This window comes from Anguilla anguilla, chromosome 18, assembly GCF_013347855.1.
Source record: "Anguilla anguilla isolate fAngAng1 chromosome 18, fAngAng1.pri, whole genome shotgun sequence".
Lineage (NCBI taxonomy): Eukaryota > Metazoa > Chordata > Actinopteri > Anguilliformes > Anguillidae > Anguilla > Anguilla anguilla.
The window spans coordinates 21,256,233-21,275,422 of record NC_049218.1 but is presented as its reverse complement, the minus strand read 5'-3'; the positions used below and the strand labels follow the sequence as shown (position 1 = coordinate 21,275,422).

The following is a 19,190-nucleotide window of genomic DNA, read 5'->3' as shown; positions in this document are numbered from 1 at the left end:
TCCCTGGGAACCCTCTGCTCTCTTGCGCCCTGTTCTGGTGGACTGAGGCTCGGCGCTTTGCCAGTGTCATCTAGGTAAGTAGTGCAGTTCTCCAGCAAAATGAATGCATGGCTCAGTGGTAAAATGGTGGCTGACCATGCAGCTGTATAAATAGAAAAAAAGTTAATAAATGAGAGGAAGGAAAGATCCCTATTATTTATAGAATAAAGAATCTGTGCTGTGGAAGGTTTCAGAAAAAAAGATATCTGTGTGATGTAGTGTGCTTTACACTCCACAGAGGTCACTGTAATGTAGGTCGAAATATTACCCCAGTATCAATATGCGCAGAGAAAATACAGAACACATTTCCTTTGCAGAATATAGGGTTGGTAGATATTACTTTGTATGTTATTCATGGTATAGAGCAGACTGTGATGAATATTGTCTGTGATTTTCTCATTTTCTATAATTGTAATATATTGTCTTATTATCAAGCCAATCAAAGAGGATTATCTTCTGTGTTGCCACCTTGTGGAATTTTTTCATATTGCATCCAGTCATACCAATCATCACAAAAGCTGCACACAACTACAATACCAAAAAGACAGTTTTATGTTTATATATAATAATTATTTGAACCCAATATTGAATTTTCTTGTATGTTTGAGCATGCTATGGACTTATATTCATGGTCTCTAAAAATAAAATAGCATATAATATTAAATATTCCCATTAATTTTATTTTCCACCTTGAATTTGTGAGAAGGCTGGATAAAAAGCAGCAGTGCACTTTGATAACTCACCTCACCTAGCTTCCCGAATCTGAATTGGTTTCTGACAAGTATGATGAAAACAATAACCATCAGACCATAGGCTTATCATCAAATGCATCAAAACCTTATTTAAGCATTTAAAGATCCAGGAAACTATATTCAAATTGCGGTTATGTTCCCCAGATATGATTGTCATATAACCATTAAATTGTAATAGATACGATTATCATGACCTGTGCAGCAGATAAGGACAGGGTGAGCGTGTATCCTGTGATTATTAATATTCATATCCATAAGACTATGGCGACATAGCTTAGGAGGTAAGAGCGGTTGTCTGGCAGTCGGAGGGTTGCCGGTTCGATCCCCCGCCCTGGCCGTGTCAAAGTGTCCTTGAGCAAGACACCTAACCCCTAATTGCTCCCAATGAACTGATTGGTACCTTGCATGGTAGCCTTTCACTGTTGGTGTGTGAGAGTGCATGGGAATGGGTGCATGAGAGGCATCAATTTTAAAGCGCTTTGGATAAAAGCACTATATAAATGCAATCCATTTACCATTTACCATATGTAAACCAGTCCTCGTTGCTAGGTCAGAGTAGGTTATTCTGTGTAGTAACGTTAGACTACCAGGTAACACAAAAGTAAGCAACATTTGCAAGGCTTTATGATCGTATAGTTATACCTGCAGGCATTCAATGTCTAAAAACGTTGTAAAACTGAGATATTGTACACCGTTGGACTTGCAGCAGTCACAAATCGTCGGCATTACTCACAAATAAAAATAGGCCTTGATTCCACATACCAATTTAATTATCGCAAGCTAACAGTATGTATAATTACCGATCCATCACGCGTCTGTTCTGCGTCAACCGGGGGTGTCGCTAGCAGCAACAGTTTGGAGGAAGGTGAAGGGAAGGAAGGAGGGCACTACAGATATTAAAGCCTGACCAATCTGAGCATGCTCAGTGCACCCCACGGGTGAGCGTGCTCAGATGGGTCATGACAATGGAATGTCCTGAGAATGCTCAGACAATGCGGATAACATCGGACAGTGAACTTTGGCAGAGCTATCAGGGACTGTGAGAACACACGTCGCTGTTTAGGCTCAATTTTTCGCTGTCAGAAATGGACTTGCGTCCGTAGCAACGGTAACCGGAAACAAAGTATCCCTACATCCGGTTTTGGTCGCCATCTTGTGAAATAGGCCTATCACAGCTCGCTCCAGCTACTTCGTGTAGTGTTGTTCAACCTTTTCGTGATGGTCTTTGTAGTCAATACAGCGTCGAGGCATTATCACGTGTTCAATACAACCAACCAGAGTCTAGTGTTGAACTATCCGCTTAGTACGATGAATAAAACATCTAGACTATAACTTCGTTACCGAATCGTGTCAAGTAAAATCATGCATTGATTCTTATATGTAATGTCGGTATAACTTGGTTGGAAATGTGACTGTAGACGTATTCGACTGGCAGAAAAAGTCATGAGTTCTTCCATTATAGCTTATGAAGAAATTGAGAGGTGCGGTGCACTGGACGCCATATTGGTTTCTGCAACTTCGACAGTCGAATCAAGCGGTGACGTCCGTTCCATATCATAGAGTTCAGTGAGTTGAGTACATGTTGCTTACTCCAAATCACCAATGTAATCACGCTTTTTGAGAAGCAAGAAGCTGCTGTTTTATCAAATTGGGAGGCGCAACAAGGATCTACAGTGAATATAACTTTTAAATATAGTAACCTGGTAGAAAAAAGACACTTTCAACACGAAAGCTAAGAGTTTGTAGTTATCGTAGTTAAGAAAACGTTTCGTTTTTTGTCTTTCTTCGTGACTATTCCCTTCTTCGTTTTGAATTGGATCTGTGAGAGATGGATGAAATGCGGCCTAGCAGCGGCGCCGCAGCCCACGGGCTGGCGTCGCTGTTCCCCACTGGTCTGCAAGCAATTTACACGGAGTGCAGGCGGCTGTATCCTGATCAGCCAAACCCGCTGCAAGTAACGGCTATCGTTAAGTATTGGTATGTATAATTAATTTATTTTCGCTAATGCTAAATATATTAACTGTGAGATGCATGGTAAACGTAGTAGTGAATATATTTGCCAGACTAGTTAGGCTGCGTTACGGATCGTCGTGAAGATAACCCAGAAAGTTGATGAACTAGGTAGGCTAGCCTAACGGTAACTAGCTCTACCCCTAATGTTTGCTAAATTGGCTTACGTTAGCTAGCAATTTTCTTTATCGTGTATCTATGTGGCTTGCTAACTACAGTTACCAAATAAGATCGACATCAGCGGTTTTGTTGTCTGTAGCTAGTTGGGTAGCTGTTAGTTCTCATTAGTTGTTTTTTTAATTAATGTAGTCTATCATAAATTAAGGGTACTTAGATCTGTCGTTAGGCTAACGTGAATGTATTACATTTTGCACGACGTTAACTAACGCTAGCTAGCTATTGACGTTTATTTTGGGAAATTCTCGACTGAGAAAGTTTGCTTACGTGCTAGTTAATATCAGTACCCGTTATAACGTTAGATTTGATATGGTTCATAGATTTGGTTTATTTTTGAAACTCGAAAACCGATGCATGCATGTCAGTCCTAGAAAATTCAATTTAAAGAGTAGTGAACTACTTGAGTAGCTACAGAAAAAAAATAGATAAATTATTTTCCGAAGGGAACTTAAGGAAATAAGCCCTTTTAACTGGCGAGTACATTTTCGTAGGTTTAACTTGGCTAGCTAAGTTAAAACATTATACACACCTGTTCAAAACTATGGAATCAGATTTGTGTCAAAGCTATCAAACAAAGTATTGTTGGAAGTATTGGAAGTGATGCTCGAATTTCGATTCATAGATTCTGGTTCGATTCAATTTAGATTCGAGATACCAGTATTACTTAGATCTCAAAATGTATTCAACATTACATTTATGTGATCTATGTCTAAAAAGTGCTGTAATATCTACATGGTGAAACCAAAATATAAAAAATACCCTTTAAGAAAAGCTGAGAATGTGAACCTTAACTGCTTGTGAATTGTTTGATTACAAATCAAAAATTATGAAGTACAGAGCCAAATCAAGAAAAATGTAGGCCTATGTCTTTGTCCAAAACATTATGGAGCTCACTGTAAATGTGTATTGGGGTATAAGAACATGTACCAACTCATGCATACTGTAAATAAAATCAACTGCCCAGTATACACAAACCTACATTTATCAATGGCAAACGTAATTTCCATGAATATCCAAAGGCAGTTTAAGTCTGTGTTCTCTGCAGGTAGCTTGTTTGAAATTGAATTCCCAAATGACCTCCCAGTAAGTGCTAAGTTGCTCAGCCATTTTGTTCATTTGGAAGTTGAAATATTCATTGCACAAGCTCTCATTGAGGAGGTATCATTTTGCTATAGTTCATCTATATTTGTGATGTTGGTGAAATGACCTCTTTATTGTACCTAAGTGATGCATACCTCAGAAGGCTTAAAGTTGGCAATCAGACATAAACAGACATGTTAACCCTGGTCCAATGCAGCAGTACCTGTCAAAAAAGCAACATTAAAGAGTAATTACACTCTAGGTCACTTAAAATAGAAACTGTAATCGTGTTTGTATGACTACTTTATAATGGAACATTTTATCATTGCCATTATTTCAGCATTTCTGAAATTATATTATTTGGCTGGAAAAACTGATATCGCCCGCTAGCGTTTGAGAATACTTTGTGCGGATGAGTTGGGCACACCTACACCAAGCACCCCATGAAGAATTGTTCTAAACTGTAGGAGTCAGGCTGAAACAGTTGCTCTTTAAGGAGCCAAATAAGAATCTAGTCCGCACTATGCTGAAAATCCTGAATTTTACAACGAACATGATCGTTGGCAACGTGTAAGATTTTCTTAGCTCTGCACAGATTTGTTTTTTGCTGATGTTGGAGCTGCATGTATGGTTTGACTCTTAGTTGTATGGCAGGCATATGGAATGCTGCATGTTTCTCATTTCCTAAGCTACAGTGCCGTGATGTTTCTTTCCTTTCACAGGTTAGGGGGCCCGGACCCTTTAGACTACATCAGCATGTACAGGAACGTGGGCTGTCCGGGGCAGGATGTTCAGGAGCATTGGCACTACGTCAGCTTTGGCCTGAGTGACCTGTATGGAGACAACAGGGTGCATGAGTAAGTGCTGAGAATTTTGAATTTCAGTGTTTAACTTTGAAGATGTATTGCTTATCCAGTCAATAGTACTAAAAAAAAAAAGGCTTTCTTTTTCCCCCACAACCACCCCCTACATTGGAGGTCAAGTCTCACCCCCACTTCCTTCACCTAATTGTAAGAGAGGGAAGAGAAAAAAAGATTGATAAAATAGTAATTCTTGTATTCAATTAGTAACAAAAAAAAGGATTCCCAACAACACAGAAGAAAAAACAAAAACAAATACTAACTAACCCTAACTTCCAAATGATTGGATCCAAAGACATTTGGATTGTGAGGAAAAACCGAGTTTTACTTTAGTGTAAGCATGATTATAGTTACTGGCCCTTGTCAGCATGTTGCAATATTGCTTGTCTTGGAACAGATTTACAGGTGCAGATGGCCCGAGTGGTTTCGGGTTTGAACTGACCTTCAGGCTGAAGAGGGAAGCAGGGGAGACGGCGCCCCCTACGTGGCCAGCAGAGCTAATGCAGGGGCTGGCACGATACGTCTTCCAGTCAGGTACGTTCCTTCCCCCTCTTTTTCTACTGTCATTGCGGTCTTACTTGTTTCTTTACCAATGCCTTAAGCATGAGCCAGTGTGCAGTGCTGAGGAACTAAGCCAGAGTGTCGTACAATGCTGAGGGGACCTGCCTGTCTGCTGGCCCAAAAGATGTGTCGATGGCAAAATATGCATAATTATCACATTGCCGTAATATGTACAGAATACATTTTGCCAGTAAGTAGTGCAATGCTGTCCCGAGAGGTGCTGAGCCTGTATGCATTATGGTGCTGAGGGGACCTGGGCCTGTGCAGTGCTGTCCTCAGGGGAGCTAAGCCAGTGTGTAGTGCATGTTCTGTCACACTCCTGCTGTTAGAGTTCCTGCTTTTGAGCGCAGGTTGTAGTCCCCAGGTCACCTGACCCCAGATGGACCGCCCCCGTTCTGATTTTGCGTTCACTTGCAGAAAACACGTTTTGCAGCGGGGACCACGTCTCGTGGCACAGCCCTCTGGACAACAGCGAGTCTCGCATCCAGCACATGCTGCTGACAGAAGACCCCCAGATGCAGTCGGCCCAGACCCCCTTTGGACTCGTCACTTTCCTGCAGGTGAATGAAGCACCGGAAGATTCTATAAAGAAGACTTTTCCTTCCTGAGAATAACAAGAGGCATGCCTCGCCCCCCCCCCCCCCCCCCCCCCCCCCCCCCCCCCAAAAAACCTTTTTTTAGTAAAATGATTTATTCCGGTTGCCAGCTGTGCATTTGTAGGGCATTAGTAGTCTTTTCATCAATACAGAGATTAATTTACTTTGTTCAGTATTTAGACTGACCAGCACCCGCAGGCCGCGAAACGTAAGTCCTGACCATGGTAGCTCACCGTGAGATGAGATTAATTTCCCGACATTTTCTGGTTGAATTGGAATGACTTGTACTCCCTCCTCAGATTGTGTCTGAAACGGTGATGACTTTGTCTCCTTTTCCCAGATTGTGGGCGTGTGCACCGAGGAGCTGCAGGCGGCGCAGCAGTGGAACGGACAGGGAATCCTTGAGCTGCTACGCGGAGTCCATGTGTGAGTAGCCCCCGTTTGCAGCCGTGAGAAACGGACTGAGCCAGGGAAGTGAGAAACGGACTGGGCCAGGGAAGTGAGAAACGGACTGGGCCAGGGAAGTGAGAAACGGACTGGGCCAGGGAAGTGAGAAACGGACTGGGCCAGGGAAGTGAGAAACGGACTGGGCCAGGGAAGTGAGAAACGGACTGGGCCAGGGAAGTGAGAAACGGACTGGGCCAGGGAAGTGAGAAACGGACTGGGCCAGGGAAGTGAGAAACGGACTGAGCCAGGGAAGTGAGAAACGGACTAGGCCAGGGAAGTGAGAAACGGACTGGGCCAGGGAAGTGAGAAACGGACTGAGCCAGGGAAGTGAGAAACGGACTGAGCCAGGGAAGTGAGAAACGGACTGGGCCAGGGAAGTGAGAAACGGACTGAGCCAGGGAAGTGAGAAACGGACTGAGCCAGGGAAGTGAGAAACGGACTGGGCCAGGGAAGTGAGAAACGGACTGAGCCAGGGAAGTGAGAAACGGACTAGGCCAGGGAAGTGAGAAACGGACTGAGCCAGGGAAGTGAGAAACGGACTGAGCCAGGGAAGTGAGAAACGGACTGGGCCAGGGAAGTGAAAAACGGACTGAGTCAGGGAAGTGAGAAACGGACTGAGCCAGGGAAGTGAGAAACGGACTGGGCCAGGGAAGTGAGAAACGGACTGAGCCAGGGAAGTGAGAAACGGACTGAGCCAGGGAAGTGAGAAACAGACTGGGCCAGGGAAGTGAAAAACGGACTGAGTCGGGGAAGTGAGTTCCAGTCCAGGAGAGCCGCACCCTGCAGACATCCGCACTCCCCAACCCAAACGCAGTAGCACCGTGGCCAAGTTGCTTTTTTCCTTTTAGTCACATTTAGTAAAAATGCGTTGGTGGTGAACTAAACGGAATGTTCATTTAAAATCGTTAAACGGTTACTGTTGGCCGCAGAAACTTATTTCGGCAATGACGTTTGTCATCTTGAACGCACGTCTGCTCTCTGTGGAAGTTTTTTTGCCTGATAACTCTGATGTTTTTTCTTTTCTTTTCCTCCTCCTCCCTTTCTTTCTCAGCGCTGGGGGGCCCTGGCTGATAACAGACATGAGGAGAGGAGAGACGATATTCGACATCGATCCTCACTTACAAGTAAGGCTTTTTCTTCACGCGTTTGTCTCTTTGAGATTACCCTGCGTTCATGTTATTTGTTGAATATGTAGCCGTGTCATTGGTACGTCCGCTTGGCCTGTCTTCGCTGCTTGCACATTCCGTGTTCTGAAAAAGCCGAGACAACATTTTAGAGGAGCTCCAGGGAGCCTTCTGTTCCAGGCACAATGTCTATATCAGTGGGGTTTTCTGGTAAAATTAAGGATCAAGAAAAAAAGGAAATAAACAACATAGCACGCCTCTGTATGGTCGAATATGTCGGTCATGGTGTAGTGGTGCGTATCACGACACGCCTCTGTATGGTGTAGGTGTATGGAGTTTTTTAACCCGTGGTTCTGCTGTGTTTTTTGTGTGCTGGGGGTTGCTCATCAAGCAGGAGAGAGTGGACAAGGGCATCGAGACGGACGGGTCCAATCTGAGCGGGGTGAGCGCCAAGTGCTCCTGGGACGACTTGAGCCGGCCGCCCGACGACGACGAGGACAGCCGCAGCATCTGCGTGGGGTCGCAGCCCCGCCACCTGACCGACAAAGGTCAGCACCTGACCAGAGCCTTCCCAGCAACCCCGCTTTTGTAGTTCTTCTCATAGCATCAGAAATCATGACTGGACAACTGTAGTCAGGATGAATGTGTGATTACCTGTAAATGGATGCACATTTTGTAACTGCACGCTGAACACTGGGCATCGATTTATTTTCCGCAGTAACACAGTAGAAAAGTTAACTACAGCTCAAACTTGTATACCATAACGGTCTGCTTATTTAAGTAATGGGGAGATCCACTCAGTTCATTTGTGAATTTCAGTTTCTAAGGCATTTCCTTCTGGTGAACCCGGTGAACTGATTTTTGGTGGTTTTTGTTCGTATTTAGTCAGTACCCTTTTGATATAAGGTCTACAGTACAGTGCATCTACACTCCTCAAATACTTGTGACAGAAATTCTGTTGTCTTATTTTCCTTGAGCTGCTCCTGAATTTACCTTATTTGTCCTTATTGGGGGGGGGGTGACTTGCAATGTGACATCATCTGTTGTCATCACTGCACACCCTGCAGACACAGAACAAATCCGAGAGGCCTTGCGGAAAGGACTGGAGATCAACAGCAAAGCTGTCCTCCCACCAATCAGCGGCCAGAGACAGAGCCACGACCGATCCCAGTGAGTCTCCCATTCCTCTGCTCCTCTTTACCCTGCGGCAGCTCAGGGCTCCTCCCCTTAGGGTGGGGCTCCAGCAGACCCCTGGGGCTCCGCCCACAGCACACAGGACCTGTTGCCTTGGCCTCAGTGTCTCAGTGCACCTCTCTCCACTGGTGCTCAGTGAAACCCTGTGACCCCTGATGTTACTCTGTTACAGGACTAGGAGCTCTCCTGATCAATTTGGAAATACTGACTTTCAGAGCCTAAGTTTTTATTGGGCCAGTAGTATTGGCTTTATTACTGAAAATCTTATAATGCTATCAGCTGTTAGAGTGTATGTGCTTTGGATGTATGTACTCATGACATGCCCACATGCTCTGCCCGTGGTTGAGACATTTTGGGGCCTTTTAAAATTAGTATTTTGTGATTACTCAGGAAAAATCACATTCCTCCAATTATCAGCCTTTCTCTACAACACATACTTATCTGAGCGTCTGCCAAAAAATGCCTGTAATGTTATCTACAGTACGATTATCTCCATCCTAAAAGATAGGGTTCTCCCCTTTCAACATGTAAATCAAACCAATCCTGAATTAAAATGGCATATCATACACAAAAAAACGATGCGTGCCTGAGATTCAGCTCAACGCTTGAAGTACATTCTGCGATGGAATGAGTTTTGGCGGAAATGTTCTTATTCAAAAGCAGCTTTGGTTTATCTCAGCTTCCAGTTCCTGTTTGTAGGGTATTCTAGCTGCCGTGTCCCTCCCAGAGATGGGCACAGACATTGTGGGGGGCAGGGGCTCAAACTCAAGCCGCACCACCATTTTCCAAACAGTCATCTCGCACTATTTGAATTTGTTCAGTGTGATACATATGACCTTGCTCTATAGGTCAGATCACCTTCTCTACAGTTACAAACAGACATCATCCTTCGTCTTTAAAGCCATGGTCACACACACACACAGAAACACAAAACGGATATCTGGACTCACTATCTAGAACAGTACGCTCATGCTGCCACTCAACTCAGTGCTGACTATTCTATGATGAGGAGCAAGGCAAAACCATAGGGGTTGTGTGTGGTGGAGGGATCCTTTTTAATGTGGGTTCCCTTTTTTAGTGCTCTTTTTTAATTGTGAGGAGTAGAAAAAAGAAAACTTAATATGTGGTGGGATGGACTACCAAGGGAGGGCACTTTCTGAGTGAGAGTTCCTCCAAAGTGCAGGGTTCAAGCCCCCCTGAACTCTGCATGCGCCTGGTCCTGCCCAGCAGACATCAGTTGGGTCTCCCCAGTTCTTTCAGCTTTCTGTAGGCGGCCATGTTTTATCTGTGTGAGGTTCATGGTAAGCTCCAGTGTTTTGTTTGCACTGTGACATGAATGACTTTAGGATGTGATATTGAGGGAGCTTAGAGTTAAGTCTCTGAGCTTGCTGTTCTGAGCGTGATGTTGGTTGCTATAGCTGTCATGGTCTGTCCTTATCCAGTTGAAGCGGTGCTTTCTTTCACTGTGGTGTGACACATCACTTCAGATCGTTAGTGCTTCCACCAAGGAAATTTGTGACCACCCCGGCAGTCTCTCATGCTCTCATCGTGTGTAAAAATTTGCTTCCACATTCCCTGAACGTTTGTGTTGCAACTTCGTGGAAATAGTCAGCCTTATTGCCCTCTGAGCTGTTCTGAATCTGGTCTTCTGCAATCTACTGTCCAGTTCTATAATGAGTCAACAGTGTTATGGTGGTCAGGTGTGGGAACGGTGAAGAATGCCAGAAGCTTTTTCGGGAGTCCATGGATTATTTTCTCAGGTCATAAATGTTTTTTAAGCAATTGATTAACTAAGCAGTTCTAAGTCTCCTGTAAAATGAAATTGAGGAATCATGAATGCTTACTTCTTTAAGCCAATGTAAACTCTCAGAAACCGGTTTGATGTAACCTCTTTTTCTGTTAATGAGGGAATGCATTACAGATTGAAGACAGGACAGCTGAAGGAAAAAAGCAAATTTTTTTATTGGTAAAACGTTGTTTGAGTCGAGCACATTGGTTCACCTGTTAGCTAAATGCACAGTTAAGTAGACATGAACAGTATTTTCTTCTCTTCACTATGGTACAAATCTCCCCCTAATTTCTCCATAGACCGTCAATGGGCCATTTGCAGAGCCAGCAGACTTCAAGGTAAGAGCAAACCAAGAGAAAGCTAAATCCTCCCTCTGTCAGTACCCCTACCAGAGGCCATTTTGTTAAAGTGCTCCCACTATGATCTACGTGAGGAACACTCCCTTAGTCTTTGTTTCTCTAAATGTATGGCTGTTAAGAAATGTGTTTTTAAGATATCATAAAGTGTGCATCATTACCTTTGATCATTAATGGTCAGTGTGCAGATGTTACTGTCAGAATGGTCTCAAGGTTAGGATGACCCATGAGTGCTAAACAAAGTGTAGAACTGATTTTGTCCTGCTACTGTCAGACGGGACTGATTGAGGGAAATGGCTCAGTAATGTACCAGTTTTGGTTTTCAGAGTCTGCTACTAAGTTGGAAGTATGTTGGCACAAAATTGGATGTACCCCAAAAAAATTCAGGGCCAAACTCTATGAGGCACTTCTGTGGGATTTCTTGAGCAGAACAGGCTAGTGCTCGGTTGGTAGCCCATCACATATGGAATATCAGTGAGTTTGCCTGCAGTCTTTATTATGGTTTAGATTAGATTAGATTATACTTTATAGTCAGATTTCTCTAAAGCTGTCTTGCGTCACAGGCCATACTCCTTCTCCCAAACAGAGGAACAGACGTACATTCATACAGTAAAATAAGATGAACAGTACAAGCAGCTTTAGCACTACTGCATTTACCTCCAATCTCAGCTTTTGTGTTTCAAGTTCAGGGATGGGATTTTTCTTCATTTGTCAGGAAGGACTCTTCCCCCTAGGTCATAAATGTCTCTCAGGGTGGTTATCGCTGAGCACTCTCTCCGGCCCGCTGGCAAGTGTGCAAAAGTGTCTTTATAATAACATAACCAAGGCCTTTATCTCTGGTTGAGATGTTTTGGGTGTGAAAACCACTTGTTTCTGATTAATCAATTTCAGAAACATCAGGACAGATTGACCACTTGATGGATTCTATTGTTTTGGGAACCATTTTTTTAATCCCCATTTTTGGGACTGCCAGTTGTGCCACCTGCACTCCTTTGAAATACTGAATATTGTAAAGAAAAATGCACCGCACTCTCCATTAATAACCAGGTGGAGCTTCTTGTGTTGTTGGCCAATAATCTCTTATTGGGATTCATATTAGGTTCTGCACGGTCGCTGTATTTCCTATTGTGTTATCTAGGCAGGCAAAATGCCAGCCTGGCTGGGGGGAGGGGGGGTGGTCAGCTTGCCCTGGCAGGGGCTGCTTGGGCATGCCCCTTCAGCTTTTGTTTTGGTTTCACAGGTAGACAGACACATCCTGGGGTCCAGTACCACAAAGCAGGATCAAGGAATTAGCTGGAGTAAAACCCGGAACAGCTCTTTTTTTTACTTCAGTCCATGTTCCAGGTTTGGGAGGTGTTCTGGGTTTTACTCAGTGCGGTTATCCAGCTTACCCTGCTTTGTGATAGAGGCCCATGAACTACACTAGCTGGCTGGCTAAGCTAGCTCCGGTCGGCTGTTTTGCTTTGAATTAGCTGAAGTTATCAATGCTGATTCAACTGTGGAGAGGTATCTTGTGATGAACATTGCATTTCTAACAACACTGTCTGATTATAGACTAGCAAGCTAGTGTCAATCTACATTACGTTACTTTATATTTATCTGGCAGGCACTTTTATCCAAAGCGGCATACAGTAAGTGCATACCTAAGGTCACCGGAACAACTACAAAACACAGGTCCGATGAGGTACATCTAGCTGACTTGAAGAGGTGTGGCAAAAGTAGCTCTGGGGACCATAGAAAAATAACAGCCTGGAGCAGATCCAGCAGAATCTGATCAGATAGCGGGTGGAAAAAATGAATAGTGATGAAGTAAAATATATTATACATATCAGATAAAGGAATGAATTGCACATCGCTGCTACATGTTTACAAAGGTTTCCTTTAAGCCTTTTATGGCAATACAATAATTATACACAAATTTGCAATATATGTTTGGAAATAGTTAAATATTGTATTAAAGAAAATAAGAAATTCAACTATTTATAAATATATCTTTTGCAAAGCTTTTGTATTATACTACATACTTTACACACCTTGACACCCTAGTGTTATTGGGGAGCCTGTGAATATTTTCCACACAATACTACAGTAACTATTTTACACTTTTTGAGTTTAGTTTCAGCATAGTTACTTTTATGGAAACTAGGTAACAATGGTTTTTGGTTAGATATTTGAAATGTGATGCAAATTTAAGTTGAGTATTCCCCCTGCTGATACAATCCTGAGATTTATTTAAATACCTTAGTTTGCATCTAGGTGTTCAATTTGCTTCTCAGCTGCAGCTAAATTTCAGAGTTGTTTTCAGGGCAATCTTTTTACCCTCATGGAATGTTTTATTTGTTTATTTTACATGTCAAAGACTGAGCGAGCCCAACACAGCCAGAAGTGTGGTATGGAAGGAGAACCACTTTTATTTTGTTATCACTTGGGTTTTCTGCTCATGTTGTCACTGCGGACACTGCTTCCTGCTTCTCCTTCCAGTGAGCACTGAGAGAGCCCTTATTACAGAATAAAAGCGAGGCTGTGAATGAAAGTCCGTTGCATATTTTAGTTTGCGGACTGGCGGTTATCTGGTATCGTTCTTCCTGATCACATTTTGTCAGATTTGGGCGGTAGAGTGTTCACGCCCAGTGGAACTGTGGTAGCCCGGTGTTGAAACGACGCCTGTGTCGTCACTGTGCTGTAGCAGGGGGAGCTGTAGTTCCTGCGTTGTCACCATGGTGACTGGCTGTATGTGTGTGTCTCTCTCTGTCTCTCTCTCTCCAGGAGCCGGAAGGACAGTTTGGAGAGCGAGAGCTCGGCCGCCATCGTCCCTCACGAGCTGGTGCGCACGCGGCAGCTGGAGAGCGTGCACCTCCGATTCAACCAGGAGTCCGGCACCCTCATCCCCCTGTGCCTCCGGTACGGTTCCCACGCTCCCCGGACTCTGCCCCACAGTCTGTAAAGTGTCTTCATTAGGTTCACTTCCTAAGTTTTTGTAAATCTTAATTTAGCAGTGTCGTTTGGTGGTGGTGGCAATGAGCACATGCCAGTTCTCTTGTATTACGCCGTGTATAAGTGCAGCAGACCATGTCTGACTGTCTCTGCAAGATTGTTTGTAATGATATTTACCAAAACGGACCTGGTCCAGGTTATCTCTTTGTTTTTATGAGCCTTATTGATTGATGCGGTTGTGTGCTGCATAAAAAGGCATTTTGTAAGCTGGTTAGTTAGCTCACTGTTCTCTCAAGCTACGATTGCAGTGAAACGTGGGGGGAGATTTACTTATCAACCTTGGCCAGTTCAGCCTACCGGTTTGGCCGCTGACCTCAACCTGTTTCTAGACTGCAGTACACCAGCGTTTACCATGGAAATTATGATACATAAGCAAGGCACAGAATACTCGGATTCATCAGTTGTCATCTGCTAAAATGATAAAATGTAAATGTTCCCATTGTGTGGGGAAACTGATTTTATAAACATTAATATTTTTTTTCTGTATGTACGTATTTAAGGAGTGGGGGTAGGGATGACCCCCTAGCAGGCTGCACAGCTAAAATGTCTATTTGATTTGTAGAAGAAACTGGTTGGTTTTTAAAAGGAGCCATAGCTGAAGAGTTTCTGATCTGAAAGAGAGAGGGCCCTGCCTGTGGAGCAGTGTTAGAAACCTGCGGCCTCCCCATGCCCATAACCCCCCTCCTCCGTTATCCTCTGCAGGGGTCGGCTCTTGCATGGAAGGCACTTCACGTATAAGAGCATCACGGGCGACACGGCCATCACCTTCGTGTCCTCGGGAGTGGAGGGAGCCTTCGCCACGGAGGAGCATCCCTATGCAGCACACGGACCCTGGCTGCAGGTAGGACCGCTCCCCTTCCACAGAGTAAGGCTGTTACAGCAACCCAGTGAGCCCCATTCAGCACGCATTCATAAGGATCAAACCACAGTGGGCTGTGCAGGTCACATTCATAAAGATTAAATTGCAGTGGGCTATCCTGGTCACATTCATAAAGATTAAACCACAGTGGGCTATGCAGGTCACATTCATTGAATATAAATGACTGTGTGCTGTACTGGTCACATCAGAATTCACACTCAGGATTGTTTTTAACAAAGCTGTGGACAGCAGACCGTGCTGCTGAAAGTGTTTCCTGGGAGTCTATGGGTGTTTTCACAGTTCCGTTTTGGTTGTGCGTGGAGTGGATCTTTCTCAGCTACAAACGTTGATGGCTTCAGGAATAATTGAGATTCATAATGTGTCAACAGGCAGGGGATTGATGTGTGAGCAGTTCCATTAGCTGCTGTGCCTGTGCTGTGGAGACAATGCTCTGTATAGTTCAGTGCTTTCTGTTTAAAGCAGGAGCGGCAGTTTGTGATTTAAATCTCATTTGCTTTTAGATACTGCTGACTGAAGAGTTTGTGGAACAAATGCTTGAGGATCTACAGGACCTTAATGGAAGTGAGGAGGTAGGAGGAGGATCGCATTGTTATTTAAAAAATGTTATTTATCAGGGGTGTGCTTTAGTCCTCTACCTCTGAGACATTTTGTCTGAAACTCGGAATTTTTGGGCGGATTGAGGAAAATCCCATCAGTGAATTTGTGTATGTTTCTGAGGGAACATTGGTGACCTCTCAGTGTCTCTCCCCCACATGCAGTCCAAGTTGCCTAAGGAGTACTCCTGGCCTGAGAGGAAGCTGAAGATCTCCATCCTGCCGGACTCTGTGTTTGACAGCCCTCTGCAGTAGCTGACCTGCCCGGGTTCACTTCCTCTGGCTCTCTGAGCGCCGGACACCGGCCTGGTCCCAAGGCCATCAAATGCCACGCCCACAGCAGACCGCCTTTGGCCTATTGTTTCTGTTGCACATGGATGAAGTATAGAATAGGTTCTGTTTTTAAAAACCTGTTTCTGATTTACTCAAGATGGCTTCCCCCCCCCAACCCTGAGCAAAGGCTGTCACTGCTTCCCCTCTCGGTCAGGTTGGCAGTGTCGGCTTTTTGGCCGTTTCCTAGCGTAAGCTTCCTAGCTCCTGGCTGACCTGTCCTTACCCCCAACTCCCCACCCACACCAAAAAAGACCAGGGGCACAAGGGGGGTGAGAAGGGGCATCCGTGACTTCGTCCCTCTCACCGAGACCACAGAGCATCCATCAAGGTCCCACATGTTACCAGTGGTTCAGATGGTTCTTAAATTTTCCCCTGGGCAGTGAGAACGGGTTTCAGGATAGGCCCAAAAGTACGGTTTGGGGAACGGGGCTGGGTAACGACGTATTTGCAGCTGCGGACGCGGGTGGAAATAGGGCCTGTTAGTGTTCCAGGGCTGCCTCGTACGTGTGGGGTGTGTTGTTCAGCTGTCAGTCAAAACCTCGCAGAAAGAAGCCAGGCCCTGTTACAGATGGAGACTCATTTTTATTTTTTTATTTTTGAAACCACCACACTGTCATGCCAAAGATGTATTGGATTGGTAGGTCACTTAGTCAGTTCAGAAGAGATCCATACCCTGCATTATGATTGAATAATTACATATTTAGTTACAAACTGAATTAAGATATCTGATCAAATTAAACATCTTTCTGTGTTTAGTTTTCTGTATGCGGTAAACACGATGTTATTATTACTATTTTAAATTAAAAAATAAAATGTTAACCACAGGCACAAGAAGACTTATCAGATTTAGGCAGGTTCAGCCAATAGAACAACCTATAGATGGGCCTATAGAAGTCTAGATGTATTTTCATTTATTTGAAATTAATCTTGGTATGCACAATGCAATGGTCCCCAGCGGGTATGTATCTACTCAAAAGGTTACATGAAAAAGTGGATGCTGGGAGTCTGCTTTGCTCGCCTCTCATCATTAAGATCCACAGCATCAGGCCTGTTTCATGTTCAAGTGTTCTGGGGTGATGCTTCAGAATTGGAAGTGCACAGGGAAACTGGCTGCTCTGCCACAGCATGGGTTGTAGTGCTCTGATTGTGGTTTTCCTTGAGGTGATTTGTATGACATATGCAACCATTTTTGGTTCTGAAAAACTGTTAGCAAATGAATAAGACTGAAAGCTGTCAGTAAAAAAATCATAGAATGTTACACACTAACTACATAGGACTGAAGTCTACGCAGTCTGCATAAGAATGGTAATTAAATGACTGCCTAAATCACCAATAATTCTGGACTCATGATTTTACATATTGAACGAGATCACAGCATCTGTCAGGAGATATAAAGCTTGATAGTTGACACTGATCCAAAAGTAAAACTCTTTTATTGGCTGTGGATTTTTAAGAAATGTGTGCCAATCCTGAGACAATTGTGCCATGAACCACAAAGTCTGGCTGAGATTCAGACTCTATCGGTGCCTCTTTATTCCTGCAGCTTTTGAAAGACACCAGATCTGTTGCAGCCAAGTTCAGCGGTTTCATTTGTCCTCTGGATAAAATGCTCTATATTTGTGCTGTGGTGCCTCATTCTTAGAACGGTTAGGTACTTAACCTTTTTTAAACCAACATTCCATTGATGGGACATCTGTTTGTACCTTCAGTAATTTTGACACCGTATTGTTCCATGCCTGATTGTTTCATGATTTCTGTTCATAACCCCTTACCCCCTTTTATCATTTTCCCTCATTTTTATTCAATGCCCCACAGACATATTTCATTGCCGAACACATTCTTTACTTATTTGAAATGTAAAATTAATATTGTTTTGTCAAATAAGGAGCACCATTTACACATGATTTTATAATTTAAAAAATCTCCAGATGTTTTTTCTTTAAATGTAATTTGATGATGTATAAAAAGACCCTTGTTTTGTGTACATTTTGTCTTTTCTGACACTTTGAACTGTGGTGAATCTCTGGACTGCCTTTTACTCTGTAATCCCGTCTAAGTGCATTAAAACTACATTATGAGCAAAGGCTGGTCTTTTCACACAAATGGGAGAAAATGGATGCACTTACACATTTTGGACGGGTAAATCAGTGGCAGCCGTCTGGTAGGGTGAGAATGGTATTGACCCCCACATGCTGATAGACTATGCAACTGTACGTTCATGTGCGTTGGTCATGTGGCAACCCAGCCACCGGAATAAGTCACTTTGCGCTGAAGTGACTTTAGTGTTGACACGCACCAAAATACTTCTCAGATTACATCACTGTAGATAAATTGTAACAAGACTGTTTTTAAACATGGTGGGTTCTTGTCATGGCGTGAAGATTATGAACACCAGACCATAAGAACTGAGCCCATAGATGCGCAATCCTTGACTCACCATCTATGGAATTCAGTTCTCAGGACCGAGTGTTCACCATTTCTGTGAAATACAACTGCAAGCATGAGCTTGCTTCTTCATATGAATCCAGGATGCTGTGCCAAAGATCAGTGGCTCGAACATTTCCGTCCTTTCCTATTATACTGTTGTTTGTTGGGGGAGGAACTAAGTGACTGGTGACGCACAGATTTAGTGACTGATCACACACAGATTTTGATTTTGACCTCTATCCTGTCAGCTCCTGCACGACTAAGCGACGGAAAATGAAGCAAAAGCTGCAGTCCTCCCTAACCGGCAGAGGCATTGTGGGTAAGACTCCACCCATTAAATGTGCTATGTCATTTTACAAGTTTGAGAACTATTCTCATGAGTACGGATGACTGACAGTGAATTACCCTTTTTGGAAGAGGACAGCAGATTGGTGTGGGAACCATCACTGTGGGTTATGGGCTAACATCCGTTTCTAAAGAACCCAGAATACAAAGCAAACCAATTTCCTACATTCCTTAGGTTCTTGCACACTGCGTGTCAAAACCTTGGGCACCTATGTGCCATTTTTGAATCTGGGGAAACCAAAAGTGATTACCCTTCATGTTGCCCTTATAACCTTCCATTAGCTCTCCTCTGCTTTGGAAGGATATATAACTCTAACTTGTCTATATTAATTATATTCAACTATTTTTTTCACTTTACAATATTTACATGCTCACTTAAGATGAGAGATCCTGCCTCTTAAAGGTTCACAAATATTTGTACACAAATAAGACAAAAAATAAATTTGACTATTTTTTATTTAAAAAATAGATTCAGTTATATTTGAATATTTATTAAATATTCCCTAATCTTTGCATTGGTACCATATGAGATATATTGGATGGTTTTAGGTGTTTGCTGTTATGTGTAGTATGTCCACAGGGGGGTGCAGAAAGGCAAAAAAAGGTAAAGTTCCAAAAACTGTTGCTCCACAC

The 19,190-nt window shown here is 43.5% G+C and overlaps 1 protein-coding gene across 4 annotated transcripts; it reads left to right on the top strand.

Annotated features, from left to right (window-relative positions):
• The first annotated feature begins 2,092 nt into the window (after window positions 1–2,092).
• sufu (suppressor of fused homolog (Drosophila)) lies at window positions 2,093–17,868 on the top strand. Of its 4 annotated transcripts, none has more exons than XM_035400611.1 (13): window positions 2,094–2,768; window positions 4,781–4,915; window positions 5,316–5,452; window positions 5,897–6,039; window positions 6,416–6,501; window positions 7,574–7,646; window positions 8,041–8,194; window positions 8,714–8,816; window positions 10,929–10,967; window positions 13,752–13,886; window positions 14,682–14,820; window positions 15,360–15,428; window positions 15,618–17,868. In XM_035400611.1, the coding sequence occupies exons 1-13, from the start codon at window positions 2,620–2,622 to the stop codon at window positions 15,705–15,707; spliced, it is 1,452 nt and encodes a 483-aa protein (XP_035256502.1). In that variant the 5' UTR covers window positions 2,094–2,619; the 3' UTR covers window positions 15,708–17,868. The 4 variants fall into 4 exon arrangements, with proteins under 4 accessions (XP_035256504.1, XP_035256502.1, XP_035256503.1 ...); XM_035400610.1 differs by having other exon boundaries at window positions 2,096–2,768; window positions 8,038–8,194; XM_035400613.1 differs by lacking the exon at window positions 10,929–10,967 and having other exon boundaries at window positions 2,093–2,768.
• Window positions 17,869–19,190: the final 1,322 nt, after the last annotated feature.

Excerpts from the sequence above, each read along its gene's own strand:
- sufu (XM_035400610.1), top strand. The coding sequence starts at position 2,620 with ATGGATGAAATGCGGCCTAGCAGCGGCGCCGCAGCCCACGGGCTGGCG. Across the intron at positions 10,968-13,751 it reads CAGAGCCAGCAGACTTCAAG|GAGCCGGAAGGACAGTTTGG; the intron begins GTAAGAGCAAAC and ends CTCTCTCTCCAG. Across the intron at positions 14,821-15,359 it reads CACACGGACCCTGGCTGCAG|ATACTGCTGACTGAAGAGTT; the intron begins GTAGGACCGCTC and ends ATTTGCTTTTAG.